Source organism: Lethenteron reissneri, chromosome 20, assembly GCF_015708825.2.
Source record: "Lethenteron reissneri isolate LAM-NWPU_2019-01 chromosome 20, ASM1570882v1, whole genome shotgun sequence".
NCBI classification, from domain to species: Eukaryota; Metazoa; Chordata; class Hyperoartia; order Petromyzontiformes; family Petromyzontidae; genus Lethenteron; species Lethenteron reissneri.
The window spans coordinates 8,907,271-8,927,266 of record NC_083798.1 but is presented as its reverse complement, the minus strand read 5'-3'; the positions used below and the strand labels follow the sequence as shown (position 1 = coordinate 8,927,266).

Genomic DNA, 19,996 nt, shown 5'->3' with positions numbered 1-19,996 from the left:
CTGGGTGGATTGTTGCATTTGAGGATCGTGAGTGGTGGTGGTGGCTTGGGGTGAGTCCTTGATCCAGCAATGCATTGATCATTGCTGAAGATGATGATGACATCCGGAACACATCTTGCAGACGCTGCCGTGCGGCATTCCATCCCAGTGCGTCACGACAAGATTAGCGGTCAAAGAGTCACTGTGGGATTAGCGGTCAAGGGCAGGCGAGTGCAGCTGCAGAGCACGGTGAGCAGCGTTGAGACTGAGTCAGGGGAGGGCTGAATTCTCTCCCTAAGTCTGACGCTGATACCGGGGCAGGCTCACATTCTGCTTGTTCCTCTACTTGGCCCATTTTACACAAGAGGAGAGCTCCGTAACCGGGACCGGCGGACGCAACGCGGGACAATGCGGGACCCTGGCTATTTAGCCGTACACGACAGGCGCAAAACACATAGGCAGGCGTTTCTTCCACACGGCATTGCTTTAATACTCACTAACCCCGGACCGGTTTTGAACATGTGTCGTGACATCGTTGCATGTCACTACGTGAAGCCAGCCTGGAAGAGGCACGGCGCACGATGCATCGACATCGCAGACAACACTGAAGGTGGATGCAGTACCGGCCCTAGCGGGGCTTGGGGAGCACTGACTGACAGCAATAGATGGCACCACGCACTGCATGCAGTGCCAGCCCCTACAGGATAGGGTGCGAGGGTGCCAGCCTCGGAACGGGGTTTCAGGGGGCCGTGGCACTCGGGTTGACCCCGGAGGACACGTGACCAGAGGTGTCTACCTGGGGACCCCCAAAGGGGGGTACTGGGGTGACCACGTGTTGAGTTGGAGATCCTCCTCAAGGATTCCAGAAGGTGGCCGTGGCTAGGGGCGGAGCGAGCCCCACCATACAGGATATAAGCCGGGACCCCAGTGGGACCAGCTGCTGTTGTCATCCTGAAGAATCCTTCGTGCTGCGTTCCTCGTTCTGCAAGAGTCTCCAACATGTCGACCCGGACCCGAGCTGGGTCCGGTCCATGGTAGTTACTGTGTAATTAGTGTAGATAGCCTGGTGGTCCACCATCATAGCATGTTACCTGGTAAAGGGGCTGTTACCCCTTTGTGTTAGCGTGTTGATGTTAATAAACGTGTTGCCTCCAAGAGTCTCCGTTTGAGGCCACTGCACATGCATTGTCTCATCAGCAGTCAGGCTGACTAAAACCGATACTGCTGAAGGCCATGTGGCTGATGTGATGTGTAAAAAATGCTTTTATTTTTATACGTGGAGCGACAGATATGGGAAGAAGGCGTATTGTCTGCTTCGTTATTTTTTTAGTTACATCCTCTAAGCGACACTCAGGATTTCGTGGTTATGTACAAGAAAGTAAGCGGGACGCTGCCTTGGTATTGCCATGGTGGAACGGTGAACGCACTGGACTGGCAATCCAGAGGTCACCGAATAGATTCGATCTCCTGGCGCGGTATTTGAAAGAATTGCAAAGTTTTTTAACCCCCCCCCCCCCCCCCCGCATTGACTCTGTCCATCGATCGGCAGGCTGCGTGTGGTCGGGAAAAGTGTGCGTACTCCCACCTCTTCCGAGACGTCCATTCAGCGTAGAAGGGGGTAGACCAACGTCTTCTGCGTGAGCGGGTCTCACTCGAGTTCTATCTAGTGGAGGTCATTCCGCCGGCAGTGGCGCGAGAGATTCACTGCCGGGCCGCACCTTTACCTTCTTTACGCGATAGTAAGGACTGCCGTGCCGCCGTGCCGCGTCGCAGGAGATGCTGGCGCGCAAGGACTCCCCCGGGGAGCTCGAGCGGGCGCGGCAGCTGGCGAGCGAGCACGCCAGGCTCAAGCGCACGGTGCTGGCGGCGCCTGTCGAGGCCCTGGAGCAGGAGACGCGGCGGCTGGTGGCCCGCGTGCGCTCGGGCGACGCGCAGGCCTTCCCCCGCTGCAACCCCGACCTGCAGGCACTCGGCCCGTGGCTCGCCGGGCTCACGGAGCGCCTGCACACCACCCGCCAGCACCTGCACCAGGTGTGGCACGTGCGCAAGCTCAAGCTGGACCAGTGCTTCCAGCTGCGCCTCTTCGAGCAGGATGCCGACAAGGTGAGGCCGTCGGTGCCCCTAGGGGTAGGGGGGTGGGTATGGCTCGGGGCTCAGGGCGGCTGGAGGCTGCTGCCTGCTGACCCAGCTGTGGAAGTTGTTAGGCAGTGGGAAGAACATGGACCAGTGGTAGTGTGTTTACAGATTTTTGCGGAGGTTCTAATCCGGCAGGCTGCCTTTGTTAATACTGCGGGTGTATTAACCGTAAAGTACGCATCATCTGCTTCCCAGTGGATGTTAAACATCCCGTGGTGTTGTTCGAAAAGGGGGAGGCCATCGCATGCTGGTGTCATTTAGCGTGTCAATTGAAAAAAATACCTAGAAATTACTCAATTAGGATTGCACAGCAATCATCCGCTCCTCCTGGCAGACTAATGCCTACTCGCAGAACGGTGATGAGTCACCTTGTGCCACACAGGGACAGCTGCCTCTGGGTGTGCCCTTCAAAAATTTGTGATGGAAATCACTTTGAGTTGCTAATGCATTTATGAAAGTGCAATATAAGTGTTGTAAACCATATCCTGATCTCTTGAGTTCTCTTGAATTTTCTCAACTGGTTAAACAAAATAAACGTGAACATTTAAACAGGAAAAGGCTGCGTGACCGTAACTCACCTCATTTACAGAATGTCGTGGGTTTGATCCTGGCCCTGATGCCTGCATGTCTCTCTCCCTGTGGTCACGTGCATTTTTCTCAGTGTCCTCCGGTTTTTCCCTCCACATTTAGAAACATGCGTTTCGAGAATTTGGATTCTATAAATCTCGGCATAATAAGCCATTTCGTTAAATTAATTATCAATTGTGGCCAGGTCGCTTCTGAAAAAAGAGCTATATAGCTTATTGGGCCTAACCTGGTAAAAAAAAAATAGTTTTAGATTTTAGTATGGAGCCCAGGAGATTGATGATTGATGGGTGTAGTCGTGATTTCCCACTCAACACAGTGGTCCGCATGAGGGTTGCTATTTTCCACTCCCGTTGGTCGGTATATCGGTGTGTGTGTTTCAACAGCTGGAGTGCGCTGGAACTCGTAGCCAGCTACTGAAAGGTTTCACTTTCTTTTGGCTCCCTCCCTGCCCAATATGTGACCTCATCTGCCACCGCCACAGATGTTTGACTGGATCGAGCACAACAAGGAGCTGTTCCTCAAGAGCTGCACAGAGATGGGCTCGGGCCACCAGCACGCATCCGAGCTGCACACACAGCACTCCCACTTCGCCATGAACTCCATGGTAACCTCTCTCCCCTCTGGCTCACGGCTCCTCCAGAATCGTGACATCCTGGATGCCCGCACGGCAGCTGCGGCGTCGCACGTTGCTGCTATACAAAGCCCAAATTATTCCAAAGTTGGATCCTGCTGCAGTATCTGGGGTGGAGCACCCAATCCCCACCTCGTTGATTTGGTTACTTAACGCGTTAGGCCTTTGGGCCCAGTGTTCAGTAATTAGTGGGGAAAAATCAAATAGAAAATAACAGCTGTAGCCCTTCTCTCGCCTGGGGGAGCAGGTTCACACGTACCTGGAAATTAATTTTCATTTAATTCCTATTTGTGTTTTTGTACTTTTTCTTATCTCCCGCAAAGTGGCAGTTTTGCCCTGATTTACATTCGCTTCGTCGTTGTACTTTATTTTTACGTACTTGCTTTTGACGTTTCGTTGACCCAGTTCAGTCACTCTCGCAAACTAGACTCACCGCGATCTCGCAATTTCTCACCCGGTCAAACAAAACAAACGCGCAAGGGCGAACGTACTTCGACGCGCGTGCGTGTTCGAGGGGACATGTGTTGATGCGCATGCGTGCTCCAGCAGAACGCATACGTGAACATCAACCGCATCGTTTCGGTGGCGGGGCGCCTCGCGGAGGGCGGCCACTACGCGGCCCAGCAGCTGCGGCAGACGGCCGAGCGGCTCCAGCGCGAGTGGAAGGGCTTCACGGCCGCCATCGACGAGCGCAGCCTCCTGCTCTCCATGTCCGTGCGCTTCCACCTGCGCGGCGACCAGGTGCATGCGTGGGCTTGGGCGGGTCGCCGCGGTCGGGGGTCGGTACGGGCTGAGTGATCGTTCTCGTGGTCGTCGTCGGGGTCATCGATACATTGTGGGTGGGGTTAGACACATGCGTTTAGAGTATTTGGCTGCTATACATTAAGCCACCTTGTTGACCTATCATTTGTGGCCAGGTTGCTTCGGAAAGAGAGTTAAATAGGTCAGTGGGCCTTGGGATAGTTTTTGGGGTATGGCGGCAGCATGGTTAGGAGTAAAGCTTAGCTGGTAGGTTGGTAATAGGTTCTGTAATATGGAAATTGTTTAGTGATGCAGCGATTGGCATGGAGCATGAGCACAATACAAATGTAACACAATCATCAATAACACCGCCTTAAATTAGGCAACGTAGGGTCATGGCCTAAAGCGTCGCCTGTTATTAATGTTTTTCTTGAAGGCGGTTCTGTACTCTGTGCATTGATTGGATAGTGTTGATGTAGCTGCTTTAAAGGGCTGCGACTCACATGGCTGCTTTGCGTGCGTGTGCAGTTCCAGGCGAACGTGGACGGCTGGTGCAAGGCGTGCGGCGAGGGAGCTCTCCCCAGCGACATCCACTCGCTAGAAGCTGCAATCTTGCGCCACCAGGGCCTCTCCGATGAGATCGGCCAGGCCTACGCGGAGGTACGGCCAAGGGCCTGTTAGTCGACGGCCTAGGAAACAGGTGACCGTTCTCAGACTCGATTGCCGGTTCCGAAAGTCAGGACCCGGTAACCGATTCCAGTGGAATGTTACTAACGGGGAGCGCGGTTCCTCAGTTAAAAGGTAAAGGTGCAACCCTGCAATTGCTTGTTGCAGCTGGTGGAAGGGCCTCCACTAGAGGGAGCTCCGTAGGGTATTTGGTCTACTCTTCCACGCTTTGAAGAGGTAATCGTACCCACAATTTATCCCACCACACGCGACTTGCCGATAATAGACTGACCGTGGAGTTTCGAGAAACTTGCACCATTGTTTCAACTGCCACGCCTGGGGATGGAATCGACCCGGTGACCTCTGGATTACAAGTCCAGTGTGCTGACCACCCTGGCAGCTCACTTCGTTTCTCAGTTAAAACGGTAAACACATTACATTTATTGCTTGATACATTTCTATACGTGCGGCAAACCGGTAGTAACCGGTTTGTTAAAGAGTGTTTGCTCATGCGTTTACGGATGATGTCAAAAAAACTATTTAAACATCTCCAGTGCGGACGTCACTCACACCCACGTGCCGCAACGAAGACGACGCAGGCCGTGTGTGCACGGTCACGCACGGACAGCAGCGCACAGATGCCCGAGCCGAGCGGCCACCTGGGCAAACGTTCACGGGTTTGGGCACAACCGCAGAGGTGTTGAGACCTTGGATCCTGTGTATACAGGTGTGGGTGTGATGAGCGGCAGCGCAGTGGTTAGCACACCGTGCTACGAAACCAGAGACCAAGGTTAGATTTAATTCCTGCTCACGGCAATATCGGTGACAAATATTTGAACCTCTCCTGGGTCTCGAGCATAGTGGCCACCCACTTTGCGTGTGTAGTTATTTGTCCAGGTGTGTTCTCGTGCGTCGTAATGTAGAGGTTTGCACACTGCGCTATGAGCCGAGCGACCTGAGTTAAATTCCTGCTTATGGCCAACACCAGTGACGTTTATCTGAATCAGTCCTGAGCCTGCCCTAGGTCGACTCATCCTCGTAAGCAGTGTCAGCCTTCACATGTGCTTGCTAATAGCACTTGCCAGGAGAGTCTGTCCAGGCTATAGGGGAAATCCTTGTATTTGTGCAGGTGAGCAGGGAGGGTAAATCTCTGCTGGAGAAGCTGCAGCGACCCTTGAGTCCCGGCAGTGCCGAGTCGCTCACGGCCTCTGCAAACTACTCGGGCGCCGTGCAGCTCATCCTCGACTGCGTGCACGAGGCGCTGCACAAGCACCGGCAGCTTGAAGCCCTCTGCACGCTACGCAAGCTGCGCCTGCACCAGCGGCTGCAGCTTCTCGTCTTCAAGCAGGACGTCAGACAGGTGCCCACCATGCGTGATGATGCCCGTGCATGGCCCCGGGGCAAACCAAAGGCGAGGCCTTGAGCCCGCGGTGGCTTGTGAGCTTGGTATTGGAGATGGAACAGAAGGGAAAGGCAAGGCGGAGGTGGGGGCTGATCATGCCTTCACAGCTGCATGGGCCTCTGGGGAAATATACGCAGCAGCTGAATTTCTGAATCATCTCGTCGCACCTATTCACACCTTATTACATCTCATTAAAGCCCTGTTGCTCCTTGATACAATGCGCTAGATTTCCAGAGTCTGTGCGCAGTTTGGAAGGGTGCCCAGCGGACTCCTGGTGGTAAATGCCACGACTGTGATAATGTTAGGTGTGGCAAGGTGCATTGTGGTGCAGTATTGTGTGTGTGTGTGCGTGCTGCGTGCGCTATGGAGCAGTAGTGCAGTTGTGAGGGGACTGCGCTACGAACCCGGGAACCCGAGTTCAATTCCCACTCGTGACAAATATTTTGCACTTGGTCCTTGGCCTCATCTGCGTCGACTCAGCATTTAAATGAATAACTGGTATGGTGTGAAAATATCAACACTGGGGAGACAAAGGCGACCGGGTATGGTTGTTGTCACCCACCCCCTTGTGTGCCGTCCCGGCCTTTATAAGTGCTCACGAACAACACTTGCCCTAAGAGTCTGTTAAAGGCTATATGGGGGATCATCTGTCTGTGCGTACGTCGTAGGTGCTGGAGTGGATTGACACGCACGGGGAGACGTTCCTCAGCAAGCACACTGGGGTGGGCAAGTCGCTGCACCGGGCTCGCGCGCTGCAGAAACGCCACGCCGACTTCGAGCAGGTCGCACAGGTCCGTGGACCACGCGCAGGGCGCGTACGAATGATGCTTAGATGGACTCTGTTTATAGCCAGGTCACAGACCAGCGAGACAAAGCTCTCCTTTACAAGGGACACTGGAAACTGAGTGAGTGTACGGTACAACTCTATTTGTTCACGGCCGTTGAAACAATGGTGCAAGATTATTAAATCCCTTGCCCGATCAACAGGTCGCGTGCGGTGGGGTAAAGTGTGAGTGCTCCCACCTCTTCCAAGATGCCTTGCCAGTGTGGAAGAGTAGGCAAAAGCACCCTCTAGAGGGGTTCTTCATAAGTGGAGGCCCTTGCGGCAGCAGTGGCATGAGCAATTCATTTCAGAGCTGCACCTGTACCTGGAGAACGAGCTGCCTATTTGAAAGCTCGGCAACGATCAAGTCCAGAGCTTCTGCAAAGCAAGGAAATTCCTAAATGGCCCAGAGCATACTCCCTCCATCACTTAACATAGCAGGAGGAGACACAATGCTGATGGTCTGGGTCTTGCCTGCAACCTCATTACCCCGTGACCCTGCGCAGAACACATACGTGAACGCGGAGAAGCTGCTGGAGGCGGCGGAGGCACTGGCACAGAGCGGGGAGTGCGACCCCGAGGAGGTCTACTGCGCGGCGCACGCCCTGGAGGAGCGTGTGCAGGACTTTGTGCGCCGCGTGGGCCAGCGCAAGCTGCTGCTCGACATGTCCGTGTCCTTCCACAACCGCGTCAGCGAGGTGCGGCACAGGGACACCGCCGCGGCGCCACGCGTTGAGAAAAGCGCATAGCGCGACCTTCGCTTGTGCGCGACTCAGCCTCCAACGAGGACTGGTGTAGTGTGTAAAATCATCTACTGGGGAGACAAAGGTGGTTGGGAGGGTTTCTGGCCACCCACCCCCTCATATACCGAGCCGGTTTGCATAGGTGCTCGCTAACGGCACTTGCTCCAACAGTCTGTTAAGGCTATACGAGGAATCTTTGTACCCACGTACACATGAAAGTGCACCTAGTATGGCATAAGCGCCGTGGTAACGTTGCCGCCACTTAGCGGAAAATTGCGGTTGTTGTTGCACGTGGGGAGCGGTAGTGCAGCGGTTAAAGCACTGCACTACGAACCCCGCAGTCCGAGTTGGATTCCCTCTCATGTCCATCGTCAGTGATGGATATCTGAACTGGTCCTGGGCCTCCTCTATGTCGACTCAGCCTTGAATGTGTGTCTGTGGGGTTGTGTGTAAACATCAGCGTTGGGGAGACGAGGAGGCCTAGCTTGGTGCTGGCCACCCACTCTCTCATGCGCTGTTCCAACCTTCACAGGTGCTCACTATCAGTGCTTGCCCCAACAACCTGTTCAGGCTACACGGGGGGGTTCCTTGTTCTTTGCGTGCAGCTGTGGGGCTGGCTGGAGGAGGTGCAGCACGACGACGCCCTGGAGGAGGCCGGCGAGAGCGGCGACGCGGAGGCCGTGCAGGAATTGCTCTCTGATTGGCGGCGGCGGCAGCACAGCACCCTGGAGGCGATCGCCAGCGTGGCACGCGAAGGGGACGATCTCATACAGCAGCTGCGGTCTGTGCTCAATTACTCACACACACACATCATGATACACACACACATCATGATACACACATGATACACACACACGACACACGCACACATCATGACACACACACGTCATAATACATACACACACATAAAAATTCACACACAAAACAAAGACGCCCCATATAGCCTTTAACAGACTGTTGGGGCAAGTGCTGTTAGCGAGCACCTATGGAGGCTGGCACGGCACACGAGGGGGCGGGTGGCCAGCACCATGCCCGGTGGCTTTTCTCTCCCTAGTGGCGATGTTTACACATCACACCAGGTACTCATTTGAGGCCGAGTCGACCTCGGGAAGGCCCAGGACCGATTCGGATAATCGTCACTGGTGTTGGCGATGAGCGGGAATAAATCTCGGGTAGCCAGATTCGTAGCATAGCATGCTAACCGCTACACTACTGCTCCCCACACGCCCACTTGTACACACACACGCCGCACGTGTGCACACAAACACGCGGAGCCGCACGCGTTCACTTACGCTGCGTTGGAGCCCCGCAATTCCATTACGTAACCATCTGACACTCGGTACAAGGAACGCATTAAATTCCACTCTGATTAAATCAATGTTGCCTGTAGTTTATAGAGGACCTTTGTATGGCCTGTCTGGTGCAGTCAGTGGAGCGGTATTTCTTCGCGTTAACACTGCCGCACCGCCGGAGGATGCCCTGCGGGAATCCGGGCCGTGTCGTCTCTAATCGGAGCGACGCGTAACGCCGCTCGCACTGGGGCAGGGTTTGAGCCGCGTGTTTATGGCTCCGCTCGATCTCGTCCCGTAGCCAGGGGCACCGCGGGCACGCTCCGTAGCATGGAATGCACTTCCTGTGTCACGGTGCCATTCGGTCATTTTGTTTTATTTGTATGTATGTTGAAATTCTTTTGCACCGTGGCCAACGGTGCTCATTGGAGGTGAAGGACAACAAACTAGACACAAAAAGCAGTTAGAAACAAATGAGTTTTCAATTAGATTGAAAAGTACATCGGTGTAGTGGCTTCCTAATATCGGAAGGAAGAGCATTCCAGACCATCTCTGTTGAAACAGAGGAAGCCTTGGATTGTGAAACCGGCTTGACTCATCACAGACAATAAACCAGGATAAATAGATTGTTGGTAAGGCTATCAGCCCCATAGGTGAGGTAAGACTAGGTCAGAGGCCTAATAAATTAGGTTAAAGGCCTTATAAGTTGGTCAACATGCCTCGTGAAGCAAAATAATGGCTATATCATATTTGCTCTTTATCATTGGAATCTGCAGGATCTTGGTTTTCACACGCAGACTGTGCTCATTGAACTCATCCCAAAGGACACGGTCCTTGTCACAGCACAGCATCCCCCGGCCGCCGGCTGCTTTGCTGGCCATACCGATGCACGTGTCGTGGTTCCTATTAAAAAAAAAAGATTTCCTGTATAGCCCGACCGCCTTTGTCTCCCCAGTGGCGATATTTACACAACGCACCATAGTACAAGTGTAAAGACAGTGCGGAGCGATAGCGGGACAGTATGGTTCCCCGGGACCATGGTTATTAATGGACGTGCTAGTGATGATTAACGGGACGAGCGATGATAGGGTCACATGAGGGGGAGCACAGGATCCAATGGCGGGAAAGTGTAATTAGGGCAGTGATTGACAGAGCAGGTGCGGCGAGGAGAATTCGGGAATAAGGGCATGGCCGGACCGGGCGAGACTAAGAACCAGCGCGAGCCGGAGCTGTGTGCTGTCGTCGCCCTGGATCGGGTCGTCTCCATCGTCTGCGAGTTGTCTTGAGACTAGAAGCTTTGTTGTCTCTGAGTAGAGTTGTCTCACTACAGTGTACGGAGTCACTCATGGTTACTTGTTGAGTTGTCAGTGGACTTTGTTAATAATAAATATACAGAAGACAGGACGGTGTCTCTGAGAGCTACATTACACAAGTATCCCTCGATTGGAATGGATTTTCCCATTAATTTAATACTAAATACAATGGATGTTTTTCTGACAGTTATTCATACTCTACTGCTAACCTAATAATATACACACAATACGGAAAAAAGAACATAAATATTGAACACTCATTTAATAGAAACTCAACATGTTGCCACCGTGACCCTCACCAGGACAAGCGGATTGAGAAAAGAACAAATGAACGGATTATCGCCAAGAGATCTGCTGCATGTGGGAATGATTGGAGAGGTGATGTGGCGTGGACGGATGACGCAGCTTCCCGGGTAGCTCTTGTTTGATCTTGTGGCGCGTGCCGCCAGACATTTCATTAACGCGCAAATTTTATTTTATTAGCCGACAAGTATCCGGTTCAGATAACCGCTGTTTTTCCCATGAACGGGAATTGAACACGGGTCGCCGAGTTCATAGGGCAGCGCGCTAACCACTACACCGCCACTCCCCACTGAGGATCCCATGTGCACCGATTGACCTGCGTGCGTCTTTGTGCGCTCGTGCGTGTAGGACGGGTGGAGGAGCGCCCCACGCCAGCTCGCTCGCGCACCTGCAGGCCGTGCGGCGGCAGCTGGAGGAGGCCACGGCCTCCATGGAGGACTTCTTTGACGAGCGCGGTGTCCGGCTCCAGCTGCTGTTGCGCTTCCGCTCGTTTGAGCGTGAGGCCACTGAGGTTTGTGTGTGAGTGTGTATGTGTGTGTGTATATGTTGGGGAGCAGTTAGTGTGTTGCGCTATGAAACTGGCGATCCGAGTTCGATTCCCGCTCACGGCCACCAACACCAGTGACGATTTTTTTTAACTGTTCCTGGGCCTCCCCTAGGTCGACTCAGCCTTAAATGAGCACCTGGTGCGATATGTAAACATCGCCACTGGAGAGACAAATGCAGCCGGGCATAATGCTGGCCACCCACCTTCCTCGTGTGCCGTGCCGGCTTTCATAGATGCGCGCTAACAGCATTTGCCCCAACAATCCGTTGGAGGAAGTGCTGTTAAGTGCTGTTCAGGCTATACGGGGGATCTTCGTCTTCGCTTAATTTTGATACTTGGTCTTTATGTTGTTGCTCGGAGTCTTGCCTGGTGAAAGGAAATGAACCTGAAACTCGCGCACCGTGCGGTTCCCGCGCCCTGGCGGCCACGCAGGTCATGTCCTCGCTGTCGGTGTGGCACGAGGAGATCGAGCGCCGCGCCACCGAGTTTTCCACCGAGGACCCCACGGAGGCCGAGCGCCGGCTGCGCTTCCATTCGGACAAGTCACTGGGCCTCAACAACCTGGCGCTGGACCTGCTGGCGCAGGGGCAAGGGCTCATGCAGTGCATGCTGGAGGAGCAGGCCGCAGGTCAGCCGCGTCGGCGCTTCATTGTCTCTGTTGCTGTCTCTGCTGCAGCGTCCGTCCTTCGATCGTTTAAAACCGAGTAAAGTTTTTCCGGTTGGAGGTGTTATTCGGGAAAAATGGTCATGCTGGGTGGAACATGCTTGCCAGGGTGGTGACAACCACATAGACATTAGAGCGGTCTCCACAGCAAGTCCAGCAACCAAAAGGCAGGGATGACCTCGGAGCAAATGGGGGGAGACTGTTAGGGCAGATCTTGGAGGTCGCAGCAGCGGCAGAATCTGTGTGTGCCTGTACTGAGTGTGTGTGTGTGCATGTCGACTCAGCCTTAAACGAGTACCTGGTGCGGTGTGTGAACATCACCACTGATGTATGCGCATACGTGCGCGTGTATGGTTGTCACCAGGCCTGGAGGTGGTCTGCGAAGGGGACGTGGATATGTGTGTGCGAGTTCAAGAGCTGCTCCAGTGCGTGCAGGAGCGCAGGCTGCAGCTGGAGGGGAGTGCAGACCTGCACCGCCAGCGCCTCGAGCAGTGCCTGCAGCTGTGCCAGCTCCAGGATGAGGTCAAGCAGGTGCTGGCTCTCACCCGACCTCGCACACGCATGCACGCCGCCCCGCACAGCAACAACAACGATAGCCGCCTTTCAGCACGCAGTTGCGGTGACGTCACCACAGTGCTTGTGCCAGGCTAGGTGCATGTTGAGGCCATCACGTGAAGTGTGGATGGCTCGCTGGCAGTGGGTCACAGGACAGACCCAGGTGCTATGGGTTGCCGGGATCAGAGAGCAAATGCAGGTTAGTGACATCAAGTCAGTGGGCTTGGACAGGACATTGTGTCCAAGAGGATGTTTACCGAGGAGCTTGAGCAAAGAGATAATTTCATGCGCAGGCATTGGATGGGTTGTCGCATCATGGGACCATGAGAGGTGGGGGCGGCCTGGGAAGACCTTCATCCAGCAGTGGATTGATCATGGCTGCTGCTGATGACGGTAATGACTGAGTTGACTGGCTGGGAAAGAGAGGCTACCATTCCCCTGTCTCGAGCTGGACCGATAACGCCTGCATCTCTGTGGGATGAAAGAGGCCCAGCGGATGGGTTCCGGCTGCAGTTGCCACGAAGGGTGGACAGTCTTCCCACCAACGCGGACGCACGCATCTGCCCGTGCCTGCGCCCCCTCGACCCAGCGTCCAACCTCCCTCCTCGGTGCTCGTCGGCCCCGTGCTGGTCGCGCCGTGCCCTGTCCGCTGCCCCCTCTCACGCTACGTCTCCCCCCAGGTGTTGAGCTGGATCCGTAATGGGGAGTCGATGCTCAACGCTTCGCTGCTCTCGGCCTGCTCGCTGGAGGAGGCCGAGTCGCTGCAGAGGGAGCACGAGCACTTCCAGGTCGCTATCGAGGTACGCTCGCACGAACACATATAGTCAAGAGTCAAGTCAAATTCCACATTCCTATGGCGTGGGTGGGCTATCCATAGGACAACCACTGTTGACTTCGCCGCAAAATGGTGCTCATGTTTGTGACCCCGGAGGGTTGATGGGCTGAGTCAACCCCTCAACCAGGAGTTGAACTTGTAACCTGATCACGAGCCACTCACTCTACCGCTGAGCCACCTGGTCCCATACAGTACACACACACACACACACGTATACACGCACGTGCTCACAAATTCACATACGTGTGCACAAAACACAGACCCCCAATTATTTTATAGCTTTATTGACTGTTGGATACCTATGAAGGTTGGTCCGCCACATTAACGGTGGTGTGGCCAGGACCACGCCAACCCAGCTTTGTTTTCCCAATGGTGATGTTTACACATCACGCCAGGTACTCATATATACAAATACATGCACAACAAAGAAAAAACATCCCCTGTATAGCCTGAACACACTGTTGGGGCAAGTTCTGCTAGCGAGCACCTCGATACACACAGATCACACACATGCACACACAGGTGGTGTAAGGGCTCTTCACCCATGCACAGTTTGCGCGTCCCTTCCCTTCAACCACAAGGTGCGGTTACCTCTGACCTCTCCGCTGACCCTGTGGGCCAGGTTACTGTTGCTCTTGCCACTGCTGCTGCTGCAGTGTTACTGTGCTTGCTGCGCCACTCTCTACTCTGTGCCGTCTGTGCTCCTGCTTTGGCTGCTTCTGGTGCAGGGGGTGTTACTGGGAGCGGTGGTGTCGCGGTGAGCGCGTTGCGCTACGAACCCGACAACCCCACTTCGATTCCCGCTCACGACCAACACCGGTGACGATTATCTGAATCGGTCCTGGGCCTCCCCTAGGTCCACTGAGCCTCAAATGAGTACCTGGTGCGGTGTGTAAGCATCGCTACTGGGAATACAAAGGTGGTCAGGTGTGGTGCTGGCCATCCACCGCCTCGTGTATCGTTCCAGCATTCATAGCCGCTCGCTTACAGCACTTGCCCCAACAGTCTGTTAAAAGCTATATGGGAGATCTTTGTCCTTGTTGCAGGGGGTCTCTGGGAGCCTGGCCTCTCAAGCCTGGGTAGTGCCCCTGCTCAGCTCTAATTCAGTCTCTCAGCATTTATCCAGACAAGCCCAAGGGGAATGGATAGGCTTCTGAGAGTTGCATTTTTCACTTTACACGTTCTAGAAATTATCGCTTTGTTTTTAGTTTAAAATGACCTGAATGCACTCGTGATGATGACAGTCTCACCGACACCGCTCTGTGCAGCCCCCCCGTGCTTTCAGGTGGCTGACAGGGCCCTGGGCTGGGCAGGAGAACAGTCCCCCAGACCGTCACGCAGGCTCTTGTGCTGACCTGCCATGACCATGCCGGCCGTGTGGTCGTGCCCCAGAGGCATGAGCCAGTGTCACTTTGAGGAGTTGCGGCCGAGGCTGCCCCTCGTAGGAGCCGTCGGAGCGCTCCCCGAAGCGCGATGTTCCCTCGGCTCTGTGGCGCAAGGCACAGCTGCCCCCGACCTTCATCCAAACCTGAATTGCTTCGGTTCTTGGCCGCGTTCGTATCGTGCAGTTGCCCCGGGTTTTCCTACGCCGATAACCAGCAAACGTGCGGTGAACAATGCCGCCCGGACGCGCCGCTGCCGGCGACTCGTCTGCGGAGCCACCAGTCTAATGAGCCGGCATGGCCACGAAGCTGGGAGCGTAAAAACTCTCGCGATGCCCCATCGAGCTGGGCGGCCGGCCGGCCTCGCGGTGACCTGCGCGTGTCCCGCGCCGGGCCTGTACTGCACGGGGGACCTTGCCCTCGAACAGCTCTCCTAATGGAGCCGTGTGTCCTGCCCCCGTGTCCCCTTCTCACTCCCACCTCATCCTCCTCGTTTCCTGCCTGCTCCTCGTGCCCATCTCCTCCTTCTTGCACCGGCCGTTGCTCGGGGGCCTTGTTTTACTTTTATTGTTTGGCGCTTGGTTTTGAAATGCACTTCCACACCCGTGCACGAACACATCCCCACCGCCCCTTCCCTCCGGAGCCTCCGTCGCTCTGCCGTTTTGGTTTTGCCTGTGAACATCAACCCTCACCTTCACCACCACCGCCGCCGCCACCACAATCCCGACCTCCCTGCACATCCCACCTGCCCCCCCCTTCCCCACCCGCACGTGGCCCATCACCCAGTCGCTGTTTCCCGACCGCTCCCTGCAGCAGACGCACCAGAGCGCGCTGCGCGTGCAGCAGCGGGCCGCCGCCCTGCTCGGCTCGGGCCACTACGCCACGGACGCCGTGCGCTCGTGCGCGGAGATGGTCGCCCAGCACTGGCAGCGGCTGCTGCTGAGGGTGGAGGACCGCCTCAAGCTCGTCACGGCCTCGGTCGCTTTCTACAAGACCTCGCAGCAGGTGAGCGTGCACGCTCACACCGTCCCGCTTGAACACGATTCACCGCAATCCCTCCCTTGATCACCACTCTTCTATCAATTTTAGATTTGAAGCTTTCGTGACTGCAAGAATTCATACTCTTAGGTTTTTTCGGTAAAGCCACGTAGGTAAAACATAAAAATAAATAATAATAAAAATAGAAATAATAATTATTTAATTTCTATTAGTATTTTTTTATTTATTTTTTACCTACGTGACTTTACTGAAAAAACCTAAGAGTATTCTTCTATCACTTCTACTACCACGGTTACTCTGCCTGTGAACTTGACTCATCTATTCCTCCCTCCATGTTGAGGATTCGGTTCTACCACACTGACCGTTTCGTCCCGTCCACACTGTGTTCAACCACCACACTGCAGGTCACTAGACTGGTCTTGTTAAAACAACAAAACGAGCAATGCGAGGAGGTGGCCCGGCTGTAAAGGCTGTACACAGCCCAAAGTTGAGCGTCAGCTCGGCCCTGCGTAGGTCAACCGCGGTGTTTGTCTCGCCAGGTGTGCTCCGTGCTGGACAGCCTGGAGCAGGAGTACAAGCGCGAGGAGGACTGGTGCGGGGGCTCGGACAAACTGGGCCCTGGCGCCGAGAACGATCACGTGGAGCCCATCATTCACAAGCACCTGGAGCAGAAGGAGGCCTTCCTCAAGGTAGCAGAGGTTTGGGTGGAGGCTGTTATTGTGGAGGCTGTGTTTGTGAAAGCTGCTATGATGTGGGGATTGTAACGGTGGAGTCCGAGAGGATGACAGTTGTGATGGTGCAGTCGATGGCTGTTGGGGGTTGTGATGGTGGAGTCGATGGCTGTTGGGGGTTGTGATGGTGGAGTCGAGAGGGGGTGGGGGTTGTGATGGTGGAGTCGAGGGGGGGTGGGGGTTGTGATGGTGGAGTCGAGGGGGGGGGTTGTGATGGTGGAGTCGAGGGGGGGTGGGGGTTGTGATGGTGGAGTCGAGGGGGGGTGGGGGTTGTGATGGTGGAGTCGAGGGGGGGTGGGGGTTGTGATGGTGGAGTCGAGGGGGGGTGTGGGTTGTGATGGTGGAGTCGAGGGGGGGTGGGGGTTGTGATGGTGGAGTCGAGGGGGGGTGGGGGTTGTGATGGTGGAGTCGAGGGGGGTGGGGGTAACAACCCTCTGGCCCTGGCAGGCCTGCACGCTCGCGCGGCGCAACGCCGAGGTCTTCCTCAAGTGCATCCACAGGAACAGCGTGACGCAGCCCGGCTTCCTCAGCCCCGCCCGCGGCCCTGAGCAGCAGGTCAAAGGTCAGCACTCTGTACGGGTTGCCTCTGAACCCCGCCGCGTGAACCCGGTGTTTTGTATTTGTTGCCACGAGGTGGCGCCGTCGGCGTTCTTTGCGCTCATCCCAAATTTCCCCCGCACCTTTTGCGTGTGCTGCAGCACGTGCGCCCTGCCCTCAAAGATGTGCGTGCCGCGCGTGGGGGTTTGTGGGCCGTGTTTAGTGATCCTGGGGGAGCTGCTGCAGAGAGAGAACCGCGTCCTGCATCACTGGACGGTCCGAAAGCGCCGCCTGGAGCAGTGTCAGCAGTACGTGCTGTTCGAGCGCAGCGCCAAGCAGGTGCGACCGCGCACGCAGAGCTGGAGACGTACACAGACGTTACACGCCGCTAGGTGGCAGTACAACAACACATTCTAAATGTCCATCTTTGAGTGTTTTTTCTTTGTGTCAGTGGCGGCTGGTGATATTTATTTTTGGGGGGGCGCATTTTTTTTATTTTATTGAGGGGGGCAAATAAATATAAAGCAGTACCAAAAACCATTTTGACTACTTGAATATAAATTTTGATGATCTTTATTTACATTTCAGACCAAAAGAAGTACCAAAAAGCATGTTTCCTACTTGAACATAAATGTTTCTCTTTTATATACATTTCAGACCAAAGTACCAAAAAGCATGTTTCCTACTTGAACATAAATGTTTCTCTTTTATATACATTTCAGACCAAAGTACCAAAAAGCATGTTTCCTACTTGAACATAAAAACGTTAGTTTCATGCTATTATCAATATAGCTGCGGCTACTTTCATGACGTTTGCATTTGTCAGAGAGATGTTTGAGGTCTCTTACCCCCGTCGTTGTCCACAAAACTTCAGTGCCGACACTTTGAAATAAAAGACAGGGAAAACAAAAAAGAGAATTGCTAACATCACATCCAGCCAGCCACCTCCGTTTCTCATAACAAGCGCGGGTGAAGCTTCGTGTGTAGCTTCGTCCTCTGTCACTGGCCTGCTGCTGGATTTGTAAATCGGGTTGGTCCGGTCTGAGATCCTTTATCTTTTTTATTTCTTCCAGCGAAAGCCTTGTGAAAGTGTTTTTTTTGTAAATAAATTACAGAATTTGGATGAACTGCTGCCATTGTTTACACAAAAAATTTGATCAGCCTAGCAAGTGTCAAAGTGGTGTCGCCTTCGCACTCGCAGTAGTGGCCTACAGCGTAAATTTGAATGACAGGTGACGAGAACCAATCAGATTGGATAAAATAACATGTATCCAATTCTGATTGGCCAGGGACGCAACGACTTGCGCCCCGAGGAGAATCTTTAAGAAACCAATTAGAGACCAGCTTCAGGTCACATGCTGTCCGAAAATGTAAAGTCTCACATAGACATCCATTTGTCCGGCGCCCCGCATGAAACACATTGAAAAACATAGAAAATAGTTGACCGATTAAAGCCAGTTTTTATTAAATGCTGATGCTTTTCTTACTACCAGCCGGCACATCGTATGAAAAAAATATTTTATTTATGTATTTTTATATAAATTTTGCATATGTATATTTCTTGAATATTGATGGGGGCGGCGCCCCTGCGCCCTCTATTGACGAGCCGCCACTGCTTTGTGTGTGGCATTGGCCAAACATCTCAACACAGCAACCTCCTGAAGAAGCGCTGAGACTCCCTGAGGCTTTTCTGGATAAATAGAAGGAAACACACGGACACTGGAATTGCACGTAGACGGCCAGCCAACAGCACACAAGAGAGTAGAGCGTATCGCCCGGTCCCTGTGCGTGTGTCTGTGCGTGTGTGCTTGGGGAGACAAAGGCGGCCGGGCGCGATTCTGTCCACACCAACCTCTCGTGCATACTGATGGCGAACAGCACTGTTCAGGGCCACACGGGGGATCTTTGTGTTTGTATCTGGGTCGATTTATTGCCATGGCTTACACCAGTGGCAAGTGATATGTGAACTGGTGTGTAGTATAGTGGGGTGTACTGTGGTATTAAGAGAGCTGTGTACTGTAGAGTGTGGTGGAGCGTAGTGGTTATTATATTATTTCTTGTGAGGAGCTGTAGTGTAGCGGTGAGCGTGCTCCGCCACGAACATGGCGACCCGAGTTCGATTCCCGCTCACGGCCAACAACAGAGCTGGTCGTGGACCTCCCCTAGGTCGACTCAACCTCAAATGAGTACCTAATGCAGTGTGTAAACATCGCCATGAAAGAGACGGCCGAGCGTGGTATTGACCACCCACCCCCTTGTGTGCTGTGCCGACCTTTTTAGGTGCTCGCTAACAGTACTTGCCCCAACAGTCTGTGAAGGCTATACGGGGGATATTTGCCTTCATATGGGTGTGCGTGTGTGTGTGTGTGTGTGAACCCCGCAGGTGCTGAGCTGGATCCACGACACGGGGGAGTTCTACCTCTCCACGCACTCGTGCACTGGGCAGACGCCCGACGAGAGCCGTGCCCTGCTGCAGGAGCACGACAGCTTCTCGTCCTCAGCCAAGGCACACACACACACGCACGCCCACTGGCACACGCGCGCACACTAGCACACGTACAATAGCACACGTGCACTACCACATACACACGCGCGCGCACTCACGCACATCGGCGTGCGCGTGCTCACATTCGTGGGCATATGCACCGTGCGTGCGTGTAAAACTGCTGCTGCTGCTGCTCGGTGCAGGAGGTGCGTGAGAAGGTGGTGCTGCTGGTGCGGCTAGCAGAGTCTTTCCTGGCCAAGGGGCACGCTCACGCCGTCGACTTCCGCCAGTGGGTCACGGCCGTCGACAAACGCTACCGCGACTTCTCCTGCCGCGCCCACAAGCACCGGGCCGCCTTGGAGGCTGCACTGGGCCTCCCGCCACAGGTGTGGCCTCGTCCGTGTGATCCGCAGCATCGGCGGAATACACCACGCTTGCCGCTGCTGCTGGGGATGGCTCGGATGCGTCGTCGCTGGCAATGGCCTAATTTGCATAGCTAAATAAATAGGCAGAAAAGACGCCCCCTGTCCCACATCTGTTCCTCCGCATTTTTAAATTAAAGTATTTTTTGTGAAGTATCAGCCATGCTGACTTCCTATATTCCACAACAATGCTCATGATAATTTAATGTTGTGTATTATATAGTT

At 54.3% G+C, this 19,996-nt stretch overlaps 1 protein-coding gene across 1 annotated transcript in view; it reads left to right on the top strand.

Moving 5' to 3' along the window:
• The window catches only part of LOC133344504 (triple functional domain protein-like), a 90,615-nt gene that overhangs the window by 22,468 nt on the left and 48,151 nt on the right, over positions 1-19,996 (top strand). Inside the window, exons 6-23 of the mRNA XM_061554482.1 lie at positions 1,753-2,082; positions 3,185-3,307; positions 3,881-4,075; positions 4,604-4,735; positions 5,871-6,101; positions 6,812-6,934; positions 7,473-7,664; positions 8,315-8,490; positions 10,963-11,125; positions 11,594-11,789; positions 12,190-12,356; positions 13,061-13,180; positions 15,384-15,602; positions 16,136-16,285; positions 16,775-16,889; positions 17,088-17,203; positions 19,248-19,370; positions 19,553-19,735. Coding sequence (XP_061410466.1) covers positions 1,753-2,082; positions 3,185-3,307; positions 3,881-4,075; positions 4,604-4,735; positions 5,871-6,101; positions 6,812-6,934; positions 7,473-7,664; positions 8,315-8,490; positions 10,963-11,125; positions 11,594-11,789; positions 12,190-12,356; positions 13,061-13,180; positions 15,384-15,602; positions 16,136-16,285; positions 16,775-16,889; positions 17,088-17,203; positions 19,248-19,370; positions 19,553-19,735 — 3,054 coding nt within the window. The remainder of the gene's footprint in view (positions 1-1,752; positions 2,083-3,184; positions 3,308-3,880; positions 4,076-4,603; positions 4,736-5,870; positions 6,102-6,811; positions 6,935-7,472; positions 7,665-8,314; positions 8,491-10,962; positions 11,126-11,593; positions 11,790-12,189; positions 12,357-13,060; positions 13,181-15,383; positions 15,603-16,135; positions 16,286-16,774; positions 16,890-17,087; positions 17,204-19,247; positions 19,371-19,552; positions 19,736-19,996) is intronic.